Raw genomic sequence first — 20,277 nt, 5'->3', positions numbered from 1 at the left:
AAATGAAAGCTTGGGTTAAAAAGATGATGTCCACTCCTCCTTCGACAGAAATGAAAAAGAAAGAAAGGAAACCAGAAGTGAAAAAGAAAAGAAGACCAAAGCCATTCCATTGCCACCTCCACCACCACTACCTTCGCCTTCCACTCCCGTAGCCCATCGGACAAGTAAATCCGTTTCTAGACCATCCTTTCGACCCACCCAAAGTATCATCACCGAAGAGTGGGTGACTTATTAACACACAAACAAACAAAAAATGGAAAAGGTCTTAGCCAGCATTTACTACGATCCCTCTCATCCTGCAGGTTACGCAGGAGTTCAAAAATTATATCGTGCTGCCAAAACTCGACTGAAAAGTCTCCGTTTACCTCAAGTGCAACGATGGTTACAAGAACAAGCTACCTACACTTTACAAAACCCATTCGACGCAAGTTGCCAGAAGTCGCACCCGAGTGGAAGGCATCGATCATCAATGGCAAGCCGATTTAGCCGATGTCTCTCATTTGGCCAGCTACAATCGTGGCTACAAATATTTGTTTTGTGTCATCGACGTCTTTTCCAAATTTGCCTGGGTCGTGCCCTTGACTTCCAAATCGAGCAGCGAGTTAGTGCGAGCCCTGCAACGAGTGTTGAAACAAAGCGGTCGTCACCCTCTTCGATGGCAAACGGACAAAGGTACCGAATTTCTGAACCAAGCTTTCCAAAAAGAATTAAAGAAACTTGACGTTCATTTTTTTACCACAGAGAATCCCGAAACCAAAGCTAGCAAGCATCGTGGAACGTTTTCAACGCACCTTGAAAGAACGCATGTGGAAATATTTTACGCATCACCACACTCTGAAGTACATCGACATCTTACCGCACCTGGTGCAAGCGTACAACCAATCTTACCATCGAGGCATTGGACGTGCCCCGCAAGAAGTGACTCCCGACAACGAAGTGCTTGTGTTTGAGCGCCTGTTTGGTACGTCCCCGACGAGGGTTGTCCCCAAGAAAAGTGGAGAGTTGGACGTAGGAGATTGGGTGCGCATTGGCAAAACCAAACGCACTTTCGACAAAGGTTACTTACCTAACTGGACGACCGAATTGTTTCGTGTCACTGGATGAGTGCATGGCCGTCATCCTGCCGTCTATAAATTGGAAGACATGAACGGAGAAGTGCTCAAAGGAACGTTTTATTTGCCCGAGTTACAACGTGTCACCAAAAAAGAAGACGACGTGTACGACATCGAAAGCATTTTCGAACGCAGAACCCGTAAAGTGGGCAAACGACGTGTCAAAGAAGTGAAAGTACGTTGGAAAGGATATCCACCCAGTTTTGATTCTTGGATCGACGCTTCGCAAGTCATCGACTATAAAAAGAAGTGACCATCATGCCCTTTCACACAGATGCAGCTACGTCGACCACTCCTTCACCTAGTTCTTCTGTGCAAGATTTACAAAAACAACCTTTGTGGGTGTGGTGCGGAGAACGTGTGTCAAAAACGCAAATCGTCTTTTTCTGCCAAATCTTCGTGATGTATTGTGTCATCGGGGCAGCCATTGCCAATTTGAGTTTGCAACAAGGAGACAAACAATTGTGGACCATTTTATTGAGCAGTTGCATCGGTTACCTGCTTCCCAATCCCTCCCTGAAATTCTCCTCGAACGGGAACCACGGAAACCTTGTGTCCAGTGCCAGTGCCAGTCACCACTCAAACAACAACAACCAGAACCCCATTTTGGGCGGAGACACGCCTCTGACGTCCAGTAACCCCTCGGACAGCCACAGAACTCTGGAATTATGAGTCACCAAAACCAATTTTACTTAACCTTACCCAGCGACAGTTCCATGGAGGTGTTTCCCAACAACATGTTGTGCTGTTACACGGCCAAATTACCTCAGGCCATCCAGTTAGATCACGAAGCCCATTGGGAAGTGGCTTTAGTGGAAATGATTCACCCTACACAAATCCAAAACATCACCGAAAAGCAAAACACTTTTGAGGTGGAAATCCTGAACGAACAATTGCAACAAGCCATGAATGACATCGTGTTTTCAGGGGACACAAGACCAGCCAGCAATCCAGCCTTCAGTATCTACACCTTGAAAATTCCTTCAGGGTTTTATTTTAGTGGTCAATATTTGGTGGATACCATTGCTTCCAGGTTCGAGTTAGCCTTTGGCAAAGCCCTGAACAGAATAAAAAAAGTGTCACCCTGGAGTACCATAAAGTGGCTCGTCGCTTACTGATGAAATTTCAGGATACCCAAACGTTGTCCATCAGTTTTAATCGTGACTTGTTTGATATTTTAGGTGGAGACACTAAAATGGGTCCAAATTTTAAACCGAAGATCAACAGCAATATGGAATTTTACAAGTTTTTTCGATTCCCTGTAGAACTGAACCAAGGACTGAATTTGATGTTTGTGTACTCCGATGTGGTGGAGTATAACGTGGTGGGACACACCTCCGTGCCGTTACTGCGTGTCATTCTTTTCAAAGTGGATAGTACCACGACCAGTGACGAGGAAGGTGGAAACACTTACCACGTTCACCGCGAATTTGTACATCTTCACTATTTGCCTGTCAGTAAGTCTTATTTGGACACGGTCAGCATTGCTATAAAAGGAGATCTGGGACAAAATATTCCATTCACCAAAGGAAAAGTCACGGTGAAACTCCATTTTCGAAAACGGTTCTCTCACGACTCGTAAGTCATGTATCCAGTGTACCGCGGGGTTGCTCGACAGCGAGGACACGGTTTAGGAGATATGCTGAAATTGGCCTTTCGTACGGTGGCCCCAGTCTTGAAACCGATGGTGACACGCGGATTGCACGCCTTGAAAGATGCGGCACTGACGCAAGGCAAAGAATTTCTCCAAAATGTCATCATCGACAAACAAAATCCCAAAGAAGCCTTCATGAGGGCAGGCAAAAATGTCTTGCTGCAAACGGGCAAAGACCTTTTGGGTCGACGAGAAACACCTATAAATGTCCTGCACGCTACCGAGTCAAGCATTCAGCAAGGACAAGGCAGAAAGAGACGACGAAGAAAATACCCTTTCACCAGACTTCACACGTCTAAAGCTAGAAAGACAAAGAAAAGAAGAACCGTTCGAGACTTAGACGTTTTCGATTATTGAGACACAGAGAAAAAAATGATGCACCGAGAGTCTTGCGCTTGTTCCAAGTCGGAACTGGATCTGTTTGCCATGCCCCCCCACGATGATGACGATGCAAGAATCCCAATGGGTGGAATTTCACCCCGTCTCCTCATTGACAGATTCCGCTCCCATCGAGTTTGAAATCAAAGGACAGCCCGAAGATTACATCGATCTGAATAGCAGTTACTTGTACTTCAAAGTCAAAGTTCAAGATAAGGATGGAAATGCTATAGACACTGAGCCAGTAGCTCCCGTCAACAATTTCATGCATTCCTTGTTTAGCGGAGTGGACTTCTACTTGAATGACAAACTAGTCAGTAGCAGCATGGATACTTACCCTTACCGTGCCTACCTGGAAAATCTCTTGACGTACGGAATAGACGCCAAGAACACTCATCTCAATGCCTGTGTGGTATGGGAGGCTGACGAAGCTAACGAGTTTGAAACATTCGAAACTGATACAAAGGATAAAAATAAATCAACAAATGAGGGATTTCTAGAACGAAGAAACAGAATCAAAGATGGAAAGAGTTTAGAACTGATGGATCGTTTGCATTTGGACATGTGGTTGCAAGAAAAGTATTTGCTGAACGGAGTGGATGTTCGCCTGAGACTGTATCGTAGCAGTACCACTTTCCATTTAATGGCTGATAGTGACGATAATTACAAAACCAAAATCCAAGAAGCCAGACTCTACGTACGCCGTGTGGAAGTGTTACCTAAAGTGGGAAACGACATCAGTCAGACGTTGAGCAGAACGACCGCCAAGTATCCAATCCGACGCGTGGAAGTGAAAACCTTCACTATTCCTGCTGGACAGCGATCCATGATCGAAGATCATCTGTTCCAAGGACAGCTACCCAAACGTTTGATCGGTGGTATGGTCGAGAATGAAGCCTTCAACGGAGTTATCACTAAAAATCCTTTCTACTTTCGACACTTCAACGTGTCCAAGATCGAAGTCAGTCGCGATGGCTAGGCCTTGTGTACCAGACCTTTCGAACCTGACTTTGAGAAGAAGAATTACTTGAGGTCGTACTTGTCCTTGTACGACGCTACCGGACAGTTAGGAACCAACACCAGTCACGGGATTACGTACGACGATTATGCAGGAGGCTATGCTTTGTGGGCTTTTGATTTCACTCCAGACCAAGGCAGCGACGAGGGACATTTCCACCCTATAAAATCCGGCCAGATTCGTGTGGAAATTCAGTTTGCAAAACGAGACCTTGATAAAACGGTGAACGTCATCCTGTATGCAGAATTCGATAACACCATAGAAATCAACAGTTTGAGAGAAGTCATTCTAGACTATTAGAAGCCGTGGAAGACTGTTATCCGTCTTTACCTAGTGGAGAAACTTTAGACATGAAATGTGAGGAGACTGGAAGAAGAAGTTATCATGATGAAGTCGAGATGGCCAGAACAAGAAGCGCATTTAGTCTCCTGTTTTTCCAAACACTTGGTCGAAAAAATGACGGAATTGATCAAGAAAGATTGCTATGGATGTCAAAACGATCATCCCAGTCAAATTCAACACGCTAAATGCCTGATGCTGAGTCAAGAAGAAAAATTGGACGAGTATCTGGACGAAGCTTGGAGTCTCATCTCGGTCGAAGTCGTGTTGCATCAGTGGTATAAAGACTTGCGTGAACATTCTTGTCCACCATTAACCACTCAAGAGATCCATCGTATCGAAGCTCTCCTGAATCAGAGTGAGGAGACGAAACGAAGAAACGGTTATTTGTCAGACATTTTCAAGCAAAAAGTCAGGATCGAATTGATGACTTATTATTACCTGTGACGACGAAAAAACAAAACATGGATACCTGGGAACTTTATTACCTTTTGAACCACAGTTCGTATACGTCTTCTTGGAATCCTGTCGTCTGTGCTAAAGATGAACTCCCTCATTGCAAACCTCAAGACCATCTAGCTTATGTGATCAACACGGACGACAGTCATCTCCCAGGAACCCACTGGGTAGCCGTTTACTTTCCTCAAGAAGGATGTGTGGAATATTTTGATTCGTACGGATTGCCCCCTTTGGAAGACGATATCATCGACTTTATGAGAAGAAATGCTCAGACCACCCGATTCAATGATGTGAAATTACAAGGCACAGATTCCTTGGTGTGCGGACATAATTGTGTGTATTTTCTGCATCATCGCAGCCTGGGCTATTCCTTAGAACATTTAGTGACTCATTTTGATCCTCCTTCTTCTTCAAGAAACGAAGTGAAAGTACATAGATGGTTTTGTGACCATTATGCTTATCTTTTGTCTCAAGCTAGGAAACGTAGTGTCCATCAATGGCCTAATGACTTCCAACAGTGGAAATCACAATTTCATTCACAACGTTGTCAGCCCTGTTAAAAGTAGAGTGTGAATTGAAAAAATGTTTGTCATTTGAAACAAAATGTTTGATGTTATATTGTTGGATTATTGTTAAAAAAATGTTAGAGTTGTTTGTTAGTGTTAAGTGATTTTTGAATAAAAAATGTTGTGTTTTGAAAAAGATGCCTTTGTCTTTTGTTTGGCTATAAGAATGTTGATTCATGCTCTTTGACTTCTCTCTATCTCTCTCATGACACTCATTGAACGTTCCGGCTCGAAAAACCGTAGAGGGATGTTTTCCTTCACGTCCGCGCTTTGACTTTAAGAACCTGGGTAGTTTCCCGTCAAACCATCCATTGTCGACTCATCCTCCTACGAAGATATGCTCCAAACTAGCTAAGCTAAACGAAGCCTACGTGAATTTGCATAGGGTCAGACACAGTCTGATACCGAAGCCAGAAGAGATAGAGAATGTGAGAATGTTAAAAGTCACTGAAGACCTGATAGAAGAGCTCTTCAGAGAAGAAGTGAACAGGGAGAAAGAAGAATGGACAGAGAAGTACAGACTTCAGAGACAGCAGCAGCAGCAACAACAACAACAGCAGCAGCAGCAGGAACCTGAACCTGACAGATGCTTTGTCGATTGTCGTATCGACACCAAAGAGTTCTTCTTCTCTTTCCGAAGAAGCAGACCTATCGTCAGAAAGTCTATCCTCAGAGGACGTAACATTCTTAGAAACTAAAAGATTGCCATAGCAAACAAAAGAACAGCCCTTTTCAAGGCTACCCAATACTCTAGAAAAGAAATAACAATCAATTTGCCAATGTGTGTAGGTAGAGTAGTGTGAATATAAACACTGACTCTTTTTTATAGTGAGAGTGTATGTGTTTGTGTATTGGATTGTGTGTTTGTAAGTGCTCACGTACGTTTGTGTGGATAGTAGATTAAGATCATGTTTTTTTTTTGGCTGTTTGAGGTGTGGGGAGAATAGATATGGGGGTTTGATTGGATTGCTTTGCGTATGTGAATAGTATATTATTTGTTTAATAAAATTTTTTAGAATAGTGTTTGGTAGTATAAAAAAAATGTGAGTGAGTGTTTCTTTTAGGTCCGCGCGTTGTTTGGTCATGATCTAGGTAAGATCAATTTTGTTTTAGGGGGATGTTTTCCATCACGTCCGCGCTTTCAGTATAAATTGAAACTCGTTCGGCAGTCTAGCTACCCTTGTTGATTGATCAAGAGAATGAACACCAGACTAGCAAAACTGCTTGAACTTCATGTACACCTGGAATATGCCAGGCGTATAGTGAATGAGCTGGCTGCAGAAGCCCTAGTAGAAGAGGGAAGGATGAAAGAGGAGGAGAGAAGAAACAAAGAAGAGGAGGAGAGAAGAAACAAAGAAGAGGAGAGAGGAAATTTCAGAATCCCAGAGACAGAAAATTGGGATTCTGAAGCCACTTATCCCGCCTCAGCTCTTCCCCCAAAACGAGTGAAAAGAGACTGGGGAAGAAGATGTGTGTGCGGTGCCAGGCCTGGAAGGTGCCATCATTAACCAGGTGTCATGGAGTTCAAAAACAAACAGCCCTTTCCAGGGCTACCCAATACTCTAGAAAAGAAATAACAATCGATTTGCGTATTTAGAGTAGTGTGACTATAAACACTGACTCTTTTTTATAGTGTGAGTGTATAAGTTAATGTATATGATTGTGTGTTAATAAGGGCTAGCATAGGTTAGTGTGAATAGTAGATTAGGGTTTCATTTTAATGCTTTGCGTGTGTGGATAGTAGATTCGGGGTTTGAATAGGATTTGATTTTGATGCTTGGTTTGTGTGAATGGTAGATTTTGGTTAGTTTATTGCTGCTTCACGTATGTGGATAGTAGATCATATGAAATGAGAAAAGTAGGGGATGTTTTCCTTCACGTCCGCGCGTTGTTTGGTCATGATCTAGGTAATATCAATGTTTTCCATCACGTCCGCGCTTTCACTATAAGAACCCACAGTATTCGTCGTTCAAACCATTCTACAAAGAATAAAAAAGAAGATGGCTTCGAACCAGCTTGATAAAATGAAAACATTGCAAGACGTCCTGGACAATTTGGGTATGATGGAGCAAATGTTAGTGAGGTTAAACGAGGATCACTATTCTTATAGCCCACATCGAGTGAAGATGGAGATTAACAACTTAAGAAAAGTAAAGGAAATGATAAGTGCTGTGATGAAAGAAATAAAGGAGAAGGAGGATGAAGAGGAAAGGATAAGGGTAAGAGCATGGAATGAAAAAATTGAAAAAGACGAAGAAAATGAGAAGAGGAAGAAAGAAGAGGAGGAGAAGAAGAAAGAAGAGAAAAAAAGGAAGAAAAGAAAGAAAAGAAGAGAAAGAGTGTAGGACAGAAAATAAGAAGTTGGTGGAGAAATAGAAGAAATTAGAAGAAGAAGAAGAAACCCAAAGGCCCTTTTCAGGGCCACCCACATTTCTCGAAAAGAGATTGACTTTCCATTGCCTACCCTTTTTTAATTTTTTTTAAAAAAATCCAATGTTAAATTCCCCTTGTCCCTAAAGTAGTTTTTTTTTCTCCCATGTTCAATTCCCCTTGTCCCTAGACAAACCTAAACTCTATTCCCCATGTTCAATTCCCCTTGAGGCTAGAGTGGCCCAAGACTTTTTCCTCATGTTCAATTCCCCTTGAGGCTAGAGTGGTCCAAGACTGTTTCCCATGTTAAATTCCCCTTGAGGCTAGAGTGGCCCATGATTTTTCTCCATGTTAAATTTCCCTTGAGGCTAGAGTGGCCCAAGACTATTTCCCATGTTAAATTCCCCTTGAGGCTAGAGTGGCCCATGATTTTTCTCCATGTTAAATTTCCCTTGAGGCTAGAGTGGCCCAAGGGGGTCCTGTAATGCTAATTCCCGTTGAGGCTAGGGTGGCCCCTATTACTACTGTGGCCGCATATAGCTTTGTCATAAAACGTTGTAGTCATTTTGAATTACAGAATGTACTAATGATATGCAATTTGTGCACAAACGTCAAATATCAACCTTTGAAAAGCGACGAGTAACATGGTCATAGCTGAAACATTGACAAAAGCTGTGCTAAGTCAAATGAGGAAATGCATATTACTCAGATGGGATCAGACAATGGCGAGTGAAAGAAAAATAAGAGAACGCCGTTTCCAGGTGTTCCTGCAGTATCCCTGCATTGAGAAATAGTCACAGTAGGATTGTTGAACAAGTAGTTTAATATAATATGACTCCATGGACCACTGGATCGTTGAGAATAGGACGACGAATGGGTGTATTGTCGAATATAGAAGTTTCTACAAACAGTAATTTCCTTGATCAAAGAAATGCCCGCATCCACGTGATCTCTTGCTACCTTTGGGCAAAGACCTGAATTGAATGCAAATATCTTGGCTCGTGAATAAGTAAATTTGCATTATAAGTAATTCTGATATTTCACTGGAATGAAATATGATAAATATTTTAATCTGCCGTAAAATGCCATTGATAAGGTTGAAACCAACAAGAGTGATCCCACATTTCGGCCCTTGCTTGGTCTAGCGGTACGGCTACGTGTTATGCAAGATTGCCATGTCTACATGCGACAATCTGGTTTGCCTTTTCTTTATTCTATATAATGCTTATGTTCCTTGCATTGAATTTGGAAAGATAATTATGTTACTACTAATATGTATGTATGTATGTATGTATGTATGTATGTATGTATGTATGTATGTATGTATGTATGTATGTATGTATGTATGTATGTGTGTGTGTGTGTGTGACAAAAGTAATGCATAAGACATTCAAACTATTGTATTTATCTTAATATACATAACATAACAGTTGCATGAAATAAGCATGAATATATTCAGAAAGTATACACATTTCGAAACATAACATCACAAAATATCAACGCTAGCAAATACATTTATTGTTTGCAAAACGTTCATTTTGGGGTCCGTTTTATTGTGTTTACTTGCAAAGGGATATTAAAAATCAAGCTCTTCAGAAAGGAATTAGGTTTGCAAGTTAAATAGCTCTCAGCTAGTCACTTAATCAGGGAAATGAATTATATGTAAGTTCTTTTTTTATTAACAGAAAAAGTAGTCCTATTGTCACTACCTAGGAGGCAAGAAAAGGTTAAAATCCATAGCAACTGTTTCCTTTACCTGTCGTAAATAACGTCCAGATCATAAGAAAGAGCTTTGAGAAAATTACTTAAATTGATAGATCTACTCCCAAGAGACTTAAAGAACAACAGTTTTCAAAATGTGTAACTATATGAATCACTATTTTCCATATCGCCTTTAAAATCTCCTGGCATTAGAAAACTATTGAAAGAGGCATCAGTGTCCGCAAAATACTAAATTCTGCAGCAGGGCTCTTCATAAGTTCAGATGCTGAGTTTAAGGCCCCGAAGCTCTGACTATATTGAAATTTGAAAATGAATCAGATGCCAAAACAAGCACGTATAATGTACAACAGAAAGATCTAAATGACAACGAATCACACAACGAGAGTAAAATAAATTTGAAATGGAAAGACTCCTTAAGGGTTGAGACCTGGGCAATATGGCCATATCCCACCCCTCAGATTTGGGCCGGGTCTGCTGACCAAAAAATGGGGCTCGCCTCAAATATTAAAGATAATGCATAATACACGTTTATGATTTGGAACTCTTGAATTGTCAGAATTATTTATATGTAAATGACATGTGTTGCTAACTATTTTACAGCTTTCATTTCTTCATTTTTCAGGTCATTCATCTATCCTCCTTTGTTGTACTGTCATGTTTCTGTTTTTGTCAAATGTTCTCAGTTCTTTTCATCGTGAAATTACTTTAAAGCCAATTGGTCCCAAAAACAAAAAAGGAAAGAAAATGTTTAATGTTGACATTTCTGTCTGTCTGCCTTTATCGTCCGTATTACCCTCATGTTCGCCAACATAAAAGGGGTATGTGTGTGTGCGCGCGCGCACACACAAACATGTCTGCACAATATTTATTCAAGAAAATGGGTGGATTTTATTTTCAAATTATTAAATAGATATTTGTTAATATTTGAAATCTTGTGAGGTGAGCCCAATTGGGGGTTTTTGCGGACATTAGGCCACTACCATCCGTTCGTTAATGTCAGCAGGCATTTAGAATGAAGCGGAAATAAGGTCTCGTACAGTAAAGTACTTAACAATGTTGTTACAAAGGTATATTCGTCGGCGAAGGCGGCAACGCCATGATTCTCATCGGTTCCGACAAATGATACTTTAAGTTTCATGTGCTCAGTAATATTCTGAACGTCCACAGACAGAGTAATTTGTAATCGGGCTTTGAAATATTTGTTTATTCTACTTTATATCAAATAATATTTTAACTTTTTTGAATTGACAGAAAGATAGACAGTTACCTGCAAATACTGCTTTCATAATACTTGAAGCTATTCCAACAATTTTCTTAAAATCAAGCTGGTATATTAACGAACATGGAAACTTCAACATGATAAAGTGTCACCGCTTTTCTCTCACCATCTTACATGTTGTAAAATATGATCTGTATGTAGCTGAACAATGAACTCGGTCGTAGAGAAATGGAATGTATTGAGCATATCATATAACAATGCAGATCGTAAATTACCTTTTTTGGTTTTAGATAATATTTTATCTCGATTATAAAACGAAATTCGGGTATAAGATCATCTATTGGGCTTCTTGTGAAACTTGTAGCAAACTTTCAGTTTTAAGGTGATGTCTTTTGTGCTGAACAAAAAAAGGCTTATTAATGTATAAGAAAAAGACAGAAAATTGCAGAATATCAATATGGAAAAAATAAAATATGATTCGAGGACATTGAGTATTTACAGTTAATTCTGGTGCTTTTTTAATTTTAGATTCATCAGGGAGTTATTGCTGGGAAATGTGGTGTGTGTGGTGATCCTTATAACGGGACGCAAGATCATGATGATAACGGCAGATTCGCTAGTGGAATCATTGTACGTCATTACCAGGAGGGTCTTTACGTCAATATTACGTTCTTCACCAGTGGCCGAACATTCGGATATGTGGAGTTTAGGCTGTGCCCTAGGAATTCAACAGATTACCGCCTGAACCAGATCTGTTTTGACATGTTCCCGCTGTGGATTGTGGAATCTGATAGTTTAAGATTTTACTTGGGATCCAGAGGGGGGATATACGACGTGCACGTTCTACTTCCATCCGGTATCAGTTGCAAAAAATGTGTATTGCAATGGACATATGTACAAGGTAGGCCAGGTCAACCCCAGCTCTACAGTGTATGACGTTTATCTCACTTAGGAGTCCATATTTTCTTGACTAAAATATAGAAAAGCACAATCAAATGATTGAGGTTTTCAAACTCTTTGAGGAGCCTTTTAGCTGGTTGAAGAACGAATAGCCGAGGAATACCAAATTTGGTTAACTTATGATATATTTTCTTTAACGAAACGAATATTTCTGAGAACCTTTGGTCTATGTTCGTATCATTAAAGAAAGGCCATTTGTTGGCTGCCATTGTTCTTCAACTAACAGGGTTTACTTCAGTAAGGAAAACAGCATTACATTTAGTACTGTACGACTAAAATAATTACACTTTCATCTGTGCAACAGAATTACTCTGGGTTGACAAATATGTCAGGTATTCTTTCGTTTCTACTTCCTGTGTCCACTGACCTAGAACACGTATCATGCAACCGCTTGTTGAAACAGGGAGACGACGCCCCGTCCCTATGATAAATATCAGAGTCGACGTCTTACATTGACAAAATAGGGCAACCCTATCCATGACTAGCTAGAATGCATGACATAAAATGTATGTCTATCAAAGATATGAACGTTGTCAGCCATTAATTATCCGCTGTAGCAAACGATGCACCTGCGTAACCTAGAAATTCTAACGTTAAAATGCTTTAACAATTTGGAATTTATTAAACATCTTTTCCGTACTATTCCTTATAATTGCTACATTTATCATTGAGAGACCTTGAACGGCATATTTATTTCTAATTGATTTAAAGCAGGTGGGCTGATGAAACAAGTTTGGATTTGTAAGCATGGTGGCCAGGTTAATATGGAAAGATGTCTGATCAAAATGACAAGAAAATGGTCGCTAGGAACGTATTTAAACGAAAGAATAACGAAAATAGTTTTATACTGGAGTCTTCAGGAATAATTACTTATCACATTGAGATCTTTTTCTTGCTTCATTACATGCATAATAGGCACTGTATTTTTTTTATACACGAAACCATTATATATCTGAAAAAAACAATAATTTCTCAGTGGCTTGCAGATTCATTGATCAAAATATTTAACTCACTAGTAGAATATTATTTCTAATAACCATTACATATTGTATTTTTGTTGTTGTTGTAATAAGAATTTTTTAACTTTTATCATGACAGAATCTAGCTTGCTTACCCTCCCCCCCCCCCCCTTCTGTACTGTATATAGTGAATGCAATCACGTGGAGTAAACTTATTCCTAATGAACTTCCCATTTACGAAACGTAAGCATGGTTTGCGTTTACACTCAACAATCCAGAAGAGTTTCGCTAAATGAACGGGCGGGGATTACTTTCGATACGTGTCAACTACAAGAGTAAAGACTTGTCATGCAGTTTAATTCTAAGTGCATGGCATTTAACGCTTATACAACGAGAAATAGTCAAATAGTTCTAAGGCAAAACCAAGTTATTTCTTTGCCTAATTCTGTGACATATATATTCTGCATGCGCCAGGAGGCAATCCTAAGAAACACTGTATTTCTATTAAGGTACCTATATGTAAAGAAAGGTGCTTACAGCTTTTAATGTAACTTCTTTTCGAACAATCATATCAAAGTGAACAGAAATGAAATTTGTGCAATAAATGCGAGTCGAGTCGGGGTCGCTGCGTTGGCATGCCTATAGGAAATGCACTTAGCGCCCATTTCCTCGGTATGATATGGCAAATAATGGGTTAAAAGTGCTGCTAAAACCAACAACAATACCTAATAAATACCGACAAACCTAACTGAACGTTTTAAAATATCATTTGGCTTATCGTCAGAAATTTTAGGTCTGATACCCGCCTTCTATATTGGTCCGTTTTGGGCAAAGTCAACCCGAGATTGGTCTTATATTAATAACCTCGAGGGGGGTGGGGTGGTAAGATGCATCCATCATTAAACCGTAGTTAATGTTTAGATCTTTCGAAATATATTTTTATATCTTATGATAGGCTTGAAAGACATTTATGTACAAAAACTATTTCTATATCGATAACAGATTTTGTATTAGATGTAGTTTTCATGGCAACTTTCATTTGCAGGCTATCTCGTTCATATAACTGCCTTATTTTCCCTCAAGGTGAATTTGTTTCCCAAACCTGACATCTTGACAAATCTGAGACCAATAAAATTATTAAACTATAACAGCTTGATCCGATGTACGAAGAAGCAAATGTGGAAGGTGAGGCCTGGACTCATCAATTTTTCCAGTTTCATATTTTCTTCTTCAACTATTTGTTTTAAAATTCCGTATAGAAATATGAAAATATTAAAGTTGAACCTCACCAGACGAAACAATAAATTTTAGAACTATTTCGAAAATCATTAAAATTATTAGGCCGCTGCGATTTAAGTGCAAGTAAATACTGAATCGTCTGCTAGGATTTTGGGCTGACCGCTTGCCTTAATAATCGGCAAAACAAAAAAAAAAGCTTCATTCATGTCACATCTGAACTACAGCTTATTTGCTTCGAACTTCTGCAATGATTTATTTCTTTAAATATTTTTCAATACTATTGACTATGGTCAGAACTATCAGCACGACAGTACAATTAATTTGACATTCTAATATAATTGCAATATACTTTTGCATTAGCCATTAATATTTCTTTAAATTATTTCCAAACATGCTCACCGTAAGAAACGATCATTCTGCAAATGATTTGAAATCGGTAGTAAACTTAATACCGTATCTGTAGCATGATTTAAGAGGAGATGTATAGGAGCTTTGGAAGTAAGCACATTGTGGTAACGTCATAAGCGACCCATTTAGAATAGGTAAAACAAAAAAATGAATTACTTTAAAGATAATCAACAAAACTAGCATATAAATGACCAACATTCTTTTGCAACATTAATTGTGGCAAGAACAGCATAAATATAAATTAAGATCTTCAGCAACTGAGAATCAAATATCTATTTACAGATCGGTTACTGGAATTAAAGCAGATTATATATACTCCTAAATCGATTTTGACCGCTCCATTGTCGTAAGTGGTTAGTGTATCAGCCTCGGATGCGGGAGGTCCTGGGTTCGAATCCCGACCGAGTCAAAACGAAGACATACAATTGGTACTAACATCTGCCTCGCTTTGCGCTCAACATTAAGAGGTTAGTGTTAGGGCTGGTTGGCGTGGTGTCAGGATTATGACTGTGGGAATCATTATGCTCTATATTTGCGGTATGATAACCCAGTGCTAGACATCATTATAAACTGCCACAATGCAGACATCGTATCGATATCACACACACACACACACACACACACACACACACACACACACACACACACACACACACCTAAATCGAAATAACTTTCGCGATTAAGAAAGGGTTTAAATCAAGACAATCAAATCAACAAATACGTGTGATAATGAAAAGTCTCGATGATTAATATATACAGTAAGATCACTAGAAAGTCACATGGAAAAATGCAAAAGACCTGCCAAAATACATATTAAAAATTAATTGTTTGTGAGTAGAATTACCATGCATGTGCAATATATCCGCAGTGCAAAATGTGGCCTTCTTATATGAATAAGCAAAATTAAATTGTTGTGAGTTTCTTTCAAAATATGTTGTTGTGTGTTGAAGGTCTCGCCGCCATGGCTAGCAAAGGTACACTGTTTTAGTATTTTCTAACAACAAACAAAATGGGACATCGAATGCAAAAGCAAAAGAAATTAAAGATCGCAGTAGACAAAAGACGACTTTTCAGATTTTCAAAAATTGTATTGCGTCGTGTATAAAATGAAAATAAGACACAAGTTCTTGAGTTCTCTCACGTTTAATTATTGTATTCAAAGCATTACAAGGCAACATAAATTCCAGATATTCATTTATCATCTTAGTTATATAGCATGTAGTTAAGTAGTATAGACCATTCTCAAAATGCATTGATGTATTCGTGTGACCCTGGGTCAACGAATCCAAAACGAGGCTAAGCTATGCACCAGCTTCACTTTACCATGGCGGCTCCAATTTATACTGGCAAGGCAAAAATTCGTGACGAATATTGTTCTGTTCCGTTGTGCAATGGCAATGCTAGAATTCACATAGATTTAAGCTTCCACTATATTCCATTAGTGAAGAAGATGGAGCTTAGTAGAAAATGGGTTGTTGCAATACGTCGTAATGAGGGGCCGACTTTTAAGATAAGAAACTGGATGAGTGTTTGTGTGTTTGTGTTTCCTTGCAACTGAATGATGTAATAAAGAGAATCCAAACGCAAAATAGGTTCTGTCGATGAAGCAAATAGCGTATGTAGTTGTGTTTTATAATGGTAGGTTTCTAAAAATGTTACCCCTAGTCCCATTCCACAAAGCGGGGTCATCGAAATCTATGCGTACCTCCACGCAGCGCATTCATATAAGAGATTATGAATTGATGTACGTGTAGTAACTGCAGAAAAAGTGAACATTATTATCTCGTAGAAAAAATATGTCTCTCTCTCTCTCTCTCTCTATATATATATATATATGTTTATATTTATAAATGTGTATATATATATATATATATATATATATATATATATATATATATATATATATATATATATATATATATATATGTGTGTGTGTGTGTGTGTGTGTGTGTGTGTGATTTTTTCCTCCTTTATTTCTTGCATATTCTGGCATATTCTTTTACTACAGTGATGTAATTTCAATGGCTTGTGCTGAAATAATTGTTTGATATTTTTGACAACTAATTATTGCAATTAACTCATGGTTTATTTTTTCTTTTGGAGACACCCATGATTAAATTCTCAACGAATGCGAAAGAAATATCTGGCAAACAGGTCAGATCGTTACTCGATGTGCAGTAGGACGCCATATTTGTTCTCGATCTGCCTAGCTTAGTCTCGTTTTCGCAATACATTCATATTCATGAGGATCTCATTAGGAACGGTCTATAGGAAAAGGACCGACATACAGACAGACAGACAGACAGAGGGAATGAGAAGGGGAGGTTAAGAGAGAAAATTGGAATTAAGGTTGCAGATATAATTTTCTTCAGCAGAAGTTAATGTACCTGTTTCTTTTATGAATTATTGAGTGCGAATTAAGATGTTTTCATTATCATGCTAAGACGATTTCCCGTGCTGTACAGTATCAGATGACATACCAAGAAACAATCGAATGAATCGAAATATTTTGGCACTTGGGCAATTAAAAACCGTTGCATTGGAATCTCAGTTTTGTCAGTGAAATATTACACCATAGCAGTTGGTACACTGTCAGTTTTTATTTTTATTCCACACTTAAAACTTCAAGGACCCATATATTGGGGATTATCTTGCTTGACTATGACGAGGATTACAGAGGGATTAAGAATTAATGGAAAAAGGAAGCGTACATAAAAGTCAGCCATGCTGGCTTCTTACCAAGTTCGTCAATGCTCCTTAAGTTGTAATTAATATTCTCACCAATAAATACCATTTTACGCTCATGTAAATAGTTGGGTGATATTATTTTAATTTTGTATAATAATCGTATTGCCTTATTTCGAAATTCCAGGCTCTCCCAGCCTATTTGAAAAAAGAAATTCTGTACGTGCATTAATTGGTGGTGCAGTTACAGTTCATGTATACTCAATGCATACTTTGTCATCGTTTACAAAATCAAAAGCAGTTACCATTCCAAAAGTAGCATATATTTTAATAATGTAGATGGGTTATAATATATTTTAATCCGTTAGAAATAGGGTCTTGGACGTTACTATTTTCGTTTCACAACTAATGACTTGTTCGCTGATTTGACCATACTGGTGATATGATTAGTCCAATTACATTTTGAATTCAGAATAATTCTCATATGAATATGACATGCAGCATATGTAATACAAACACTATTAAAACAGAGTTGGGGTGACCTATCAGTTTGTTTTACAGTTTACAGTTTGTCTTACTGACTGTTTTACAGTTTGGCTTACAGTTTGACTTACAGTTCACAGTTTGGCTTACAGTTTACAGTTTGTCTTACAGTTTGTTTTACAGTTTGTCTTACAGTTTACAGTATATCTTACAGCTTACAGTTTGTCTTACACTTTGTTTTATAATGTACAGTTTGTCTTACATCTTACAGTTTATCTTACAGTTTGTTTTACAGTTTGCAGTTTGTCTTACAGTTTGTCTTACAGTTTCCAGTTCATTTTACAGTTTACATGTTGTCTTAGTTTGTCTTACAGTATGTTTTACAGTTTACATTGTCTTACAGTTTGTTTTACATTTTACAAATTGTCTTACAGTTTGTTTTACAGTTTTGCAGTTTTGCCTTACAGTTTTCAGTTTGTTTTACAGTTTACAGTTTGTCTTGCAGTTTGTCATAGTTTCCAGTTAAATTTACAGTTTACATTTTGTCTTAGTTTGTCTTACAGTTTGTTTTACAGTTTACATTGTCTTACAGTTTGTTTTACAGTTTACCATTTGTCTTACATATTGTATTGCAGTTTATAGTGTGTCTTACAGTTTGTCTTACAGTTTACAGTTAATTTTATAGTTTACATTTTGTCTTAGTTTGTCTTACAGTTTGTTTTACAGTTTACAGTGTCTCACAGTTTGTTTTACAGTTTACCGTTTGTCTTAAAGATTGTATTGCAGTTTACAGTGTGTCTTACAGTTTGTCTTACAGTTTACAGTTAGTCTTACAGTTTGTCTTACAGTTTACAGTTTTTTCTTATAAATTGTCTTACAGTTTACAGTTTGTTTTACAGTTTGTTTTACAGTTTTACAGTTTGTCTTACAGTTTAAAGTTTGTCATACAGTTTGTTTTACAGTTGTACAGTTTGTCTTACAGTTTACAGTTTGTCTTACAGTTTGTTTTACAGTTTTAGTTTATCTTACAGTTTATAGTTTGTCTTACAGTTTTCAGTTAGTCATACAGTTTGTTTTACAGTTTGTCTTACAGTTTATAGTTTGTCGTACAGTTTGTTTTACAGTTTGTCTTACAGTTTGTTTTACAGTTTGTCTCATAGTTTGTGTGATAGTTTACAGTTTGTCTCACAGTTTGTTTTCGTACAGTTTATTTTACAGTTTACAGTGTGTCTAATAGTTTGTTTTACAGTTTACATATTGTCTTACAGTTTACAATTTGTCTTACAAGTTACAGTTAGTCTTACAAACTTTCTTACAGTTTGTCTTACAGTTTACAGTTTGTCTTACAGTTTGTTTTACAGTTTACAGTGTGTTTTACAGTTTGATTTACAGTTTTACAGTATGTCTTACAGTTTGTCGTACAGTTTAGAGTTTGTTTTACAGTTTACATTTTGTCTTTGTTTGTCTTACAGTTTGTTTTACAGTTTACACTGTCTTACAGTTTGTTCTACAGTTTACAGTTTGTCTTGCAGTTTTTCTTACAGTTTACCGTTTGTCTTACAGATTGTATTACAGTCTACAGTGTCTTACAGTTTGTCTTACAGTTTACAGTTTTTCTTTGTTTGTTTTACATTTTACAGTTTCTTTTAGTTTATAGTTTATCTTACAGTTTACAGTTTGTCTTAGTTTGTTTTACACTTTACAGTGTGTCTTGCAGTTTGTTTTATAGTTTTACAGTTTGTCTTACAGTTTGTTTTACAGTTAACAGTTTGTCTTACAGATTAGATTTTGTCATACAATTTGTCTTACAATTTGTTTTACATTTTACAGTGTGTCTTACAGTTTGTTTTAGAGTTTACATGTTGTCTTACAGTTTATTTTACAGTTTACTGTTTGCCTTCAAGTTTATTTTACAGTTTACAGTTTGTCTTACAGTTTACAGTTTATTTTACAGTTTGTCTTACAGTTTACAGTTTGTCTTACAGTTTGTTTTGCAGTTTGTCTTACAGTTTGTTTTAATTTTACAGTTTGTTTTACAGTTTGTCTTAGTTTTCAGTTTGTCTTAAAGTTTGTTTTACCGTTTAGCTTGTCTTCAAGTTTGTTTTACAGTTTTACAGTTTGTCTTACAGTTTACAGTTTGTTTTACAATGTGTGATATAGTCTACAGGTTTTTTTGCAGTTTGTCTTACAGTTTGTTTTTATGTTTACAATTCGTCTTACAGTTTGTTTTACAGTTTGTCTTACCGTTTACAGTTTGTCTTACATTTTGTTTTACAGTTTACAGTTTGTCATAGTTTGTTTTGCAGTTTGTCTTACAGTTTGTTTTGTTTACAGTTTGTCTTACAGTTTATAGTTTGTTTTACAGTTTGTCTTACAGTTTGTTTTACAGTTTGTCTGATAGCATATAGTTTGTCTCACAGTTTGTTTTACAGTTTGTCATACAACTTGTTTTACAGTTTACAGTTTGTCTTACGGTTTATTTTGTAGGTTGCAGTTTGGCTTACAGTTTGTTTTACAGTATATAGTTTGTCTTACAGATTGTCTCCCAGTGTGCCTTATAGTTTACAGTTTGTCTTACAGTTTGGTCTAGGTTTATACTAGGGCTTACAGATTGTATTAGTTTGTTTTACAGTTTGTCTTACAGTTTGTTTTATAGTTTACAGTTTGTCTTACAATTTGTCTCACATTTTGTTTTACAGTTTACAG

At 37.6% G+C, this 20,277-nt stretch overlaps 1 protein-coding gene across 1 annotated transcript in view; it reads left to right on the top strand.

Annotated features, from left to right (window-relative positions):
• Nucleotides 1-20,277, top strand: part of LOC149794095 (uncharacterized) — a 59,907-nt gene that overhangs the window by 21,932 nt on the left and 17,698 nt on the right. Inside the window, exon 2 of the mRNA XM_089968059.1 lies at nucleotides 11,366-11,738. Coding sequence (XP_089824185.1) covers nucleotides 11,366-11,738 — 373 coding nt within the window. The remainder of the gene's footprint in view (nucleotides 1-11,365; nucleotides 11,739-20,277) is intronic.

This window comes from Sinohyriopsis cumingii, chromosome 8 (assembly GCF_028554795.1).
Source record: "Sinohyriopsis cumingii isolate HCF-2022 chromosome 8, ASM2855479v2, whole genome shotgun sequence".
NCBI lineage: Eukaryota > Metazoa > Mollusca > Bivalvia > Unionida > Unionidae > Sinohyriopsis > Sinohyriopsis cumingii.
The sequence above is the reverse complement of the archived record's forward strand: the minus strand, read 5'-3'. Positions and strand labels throughout refer to the sequence as shown.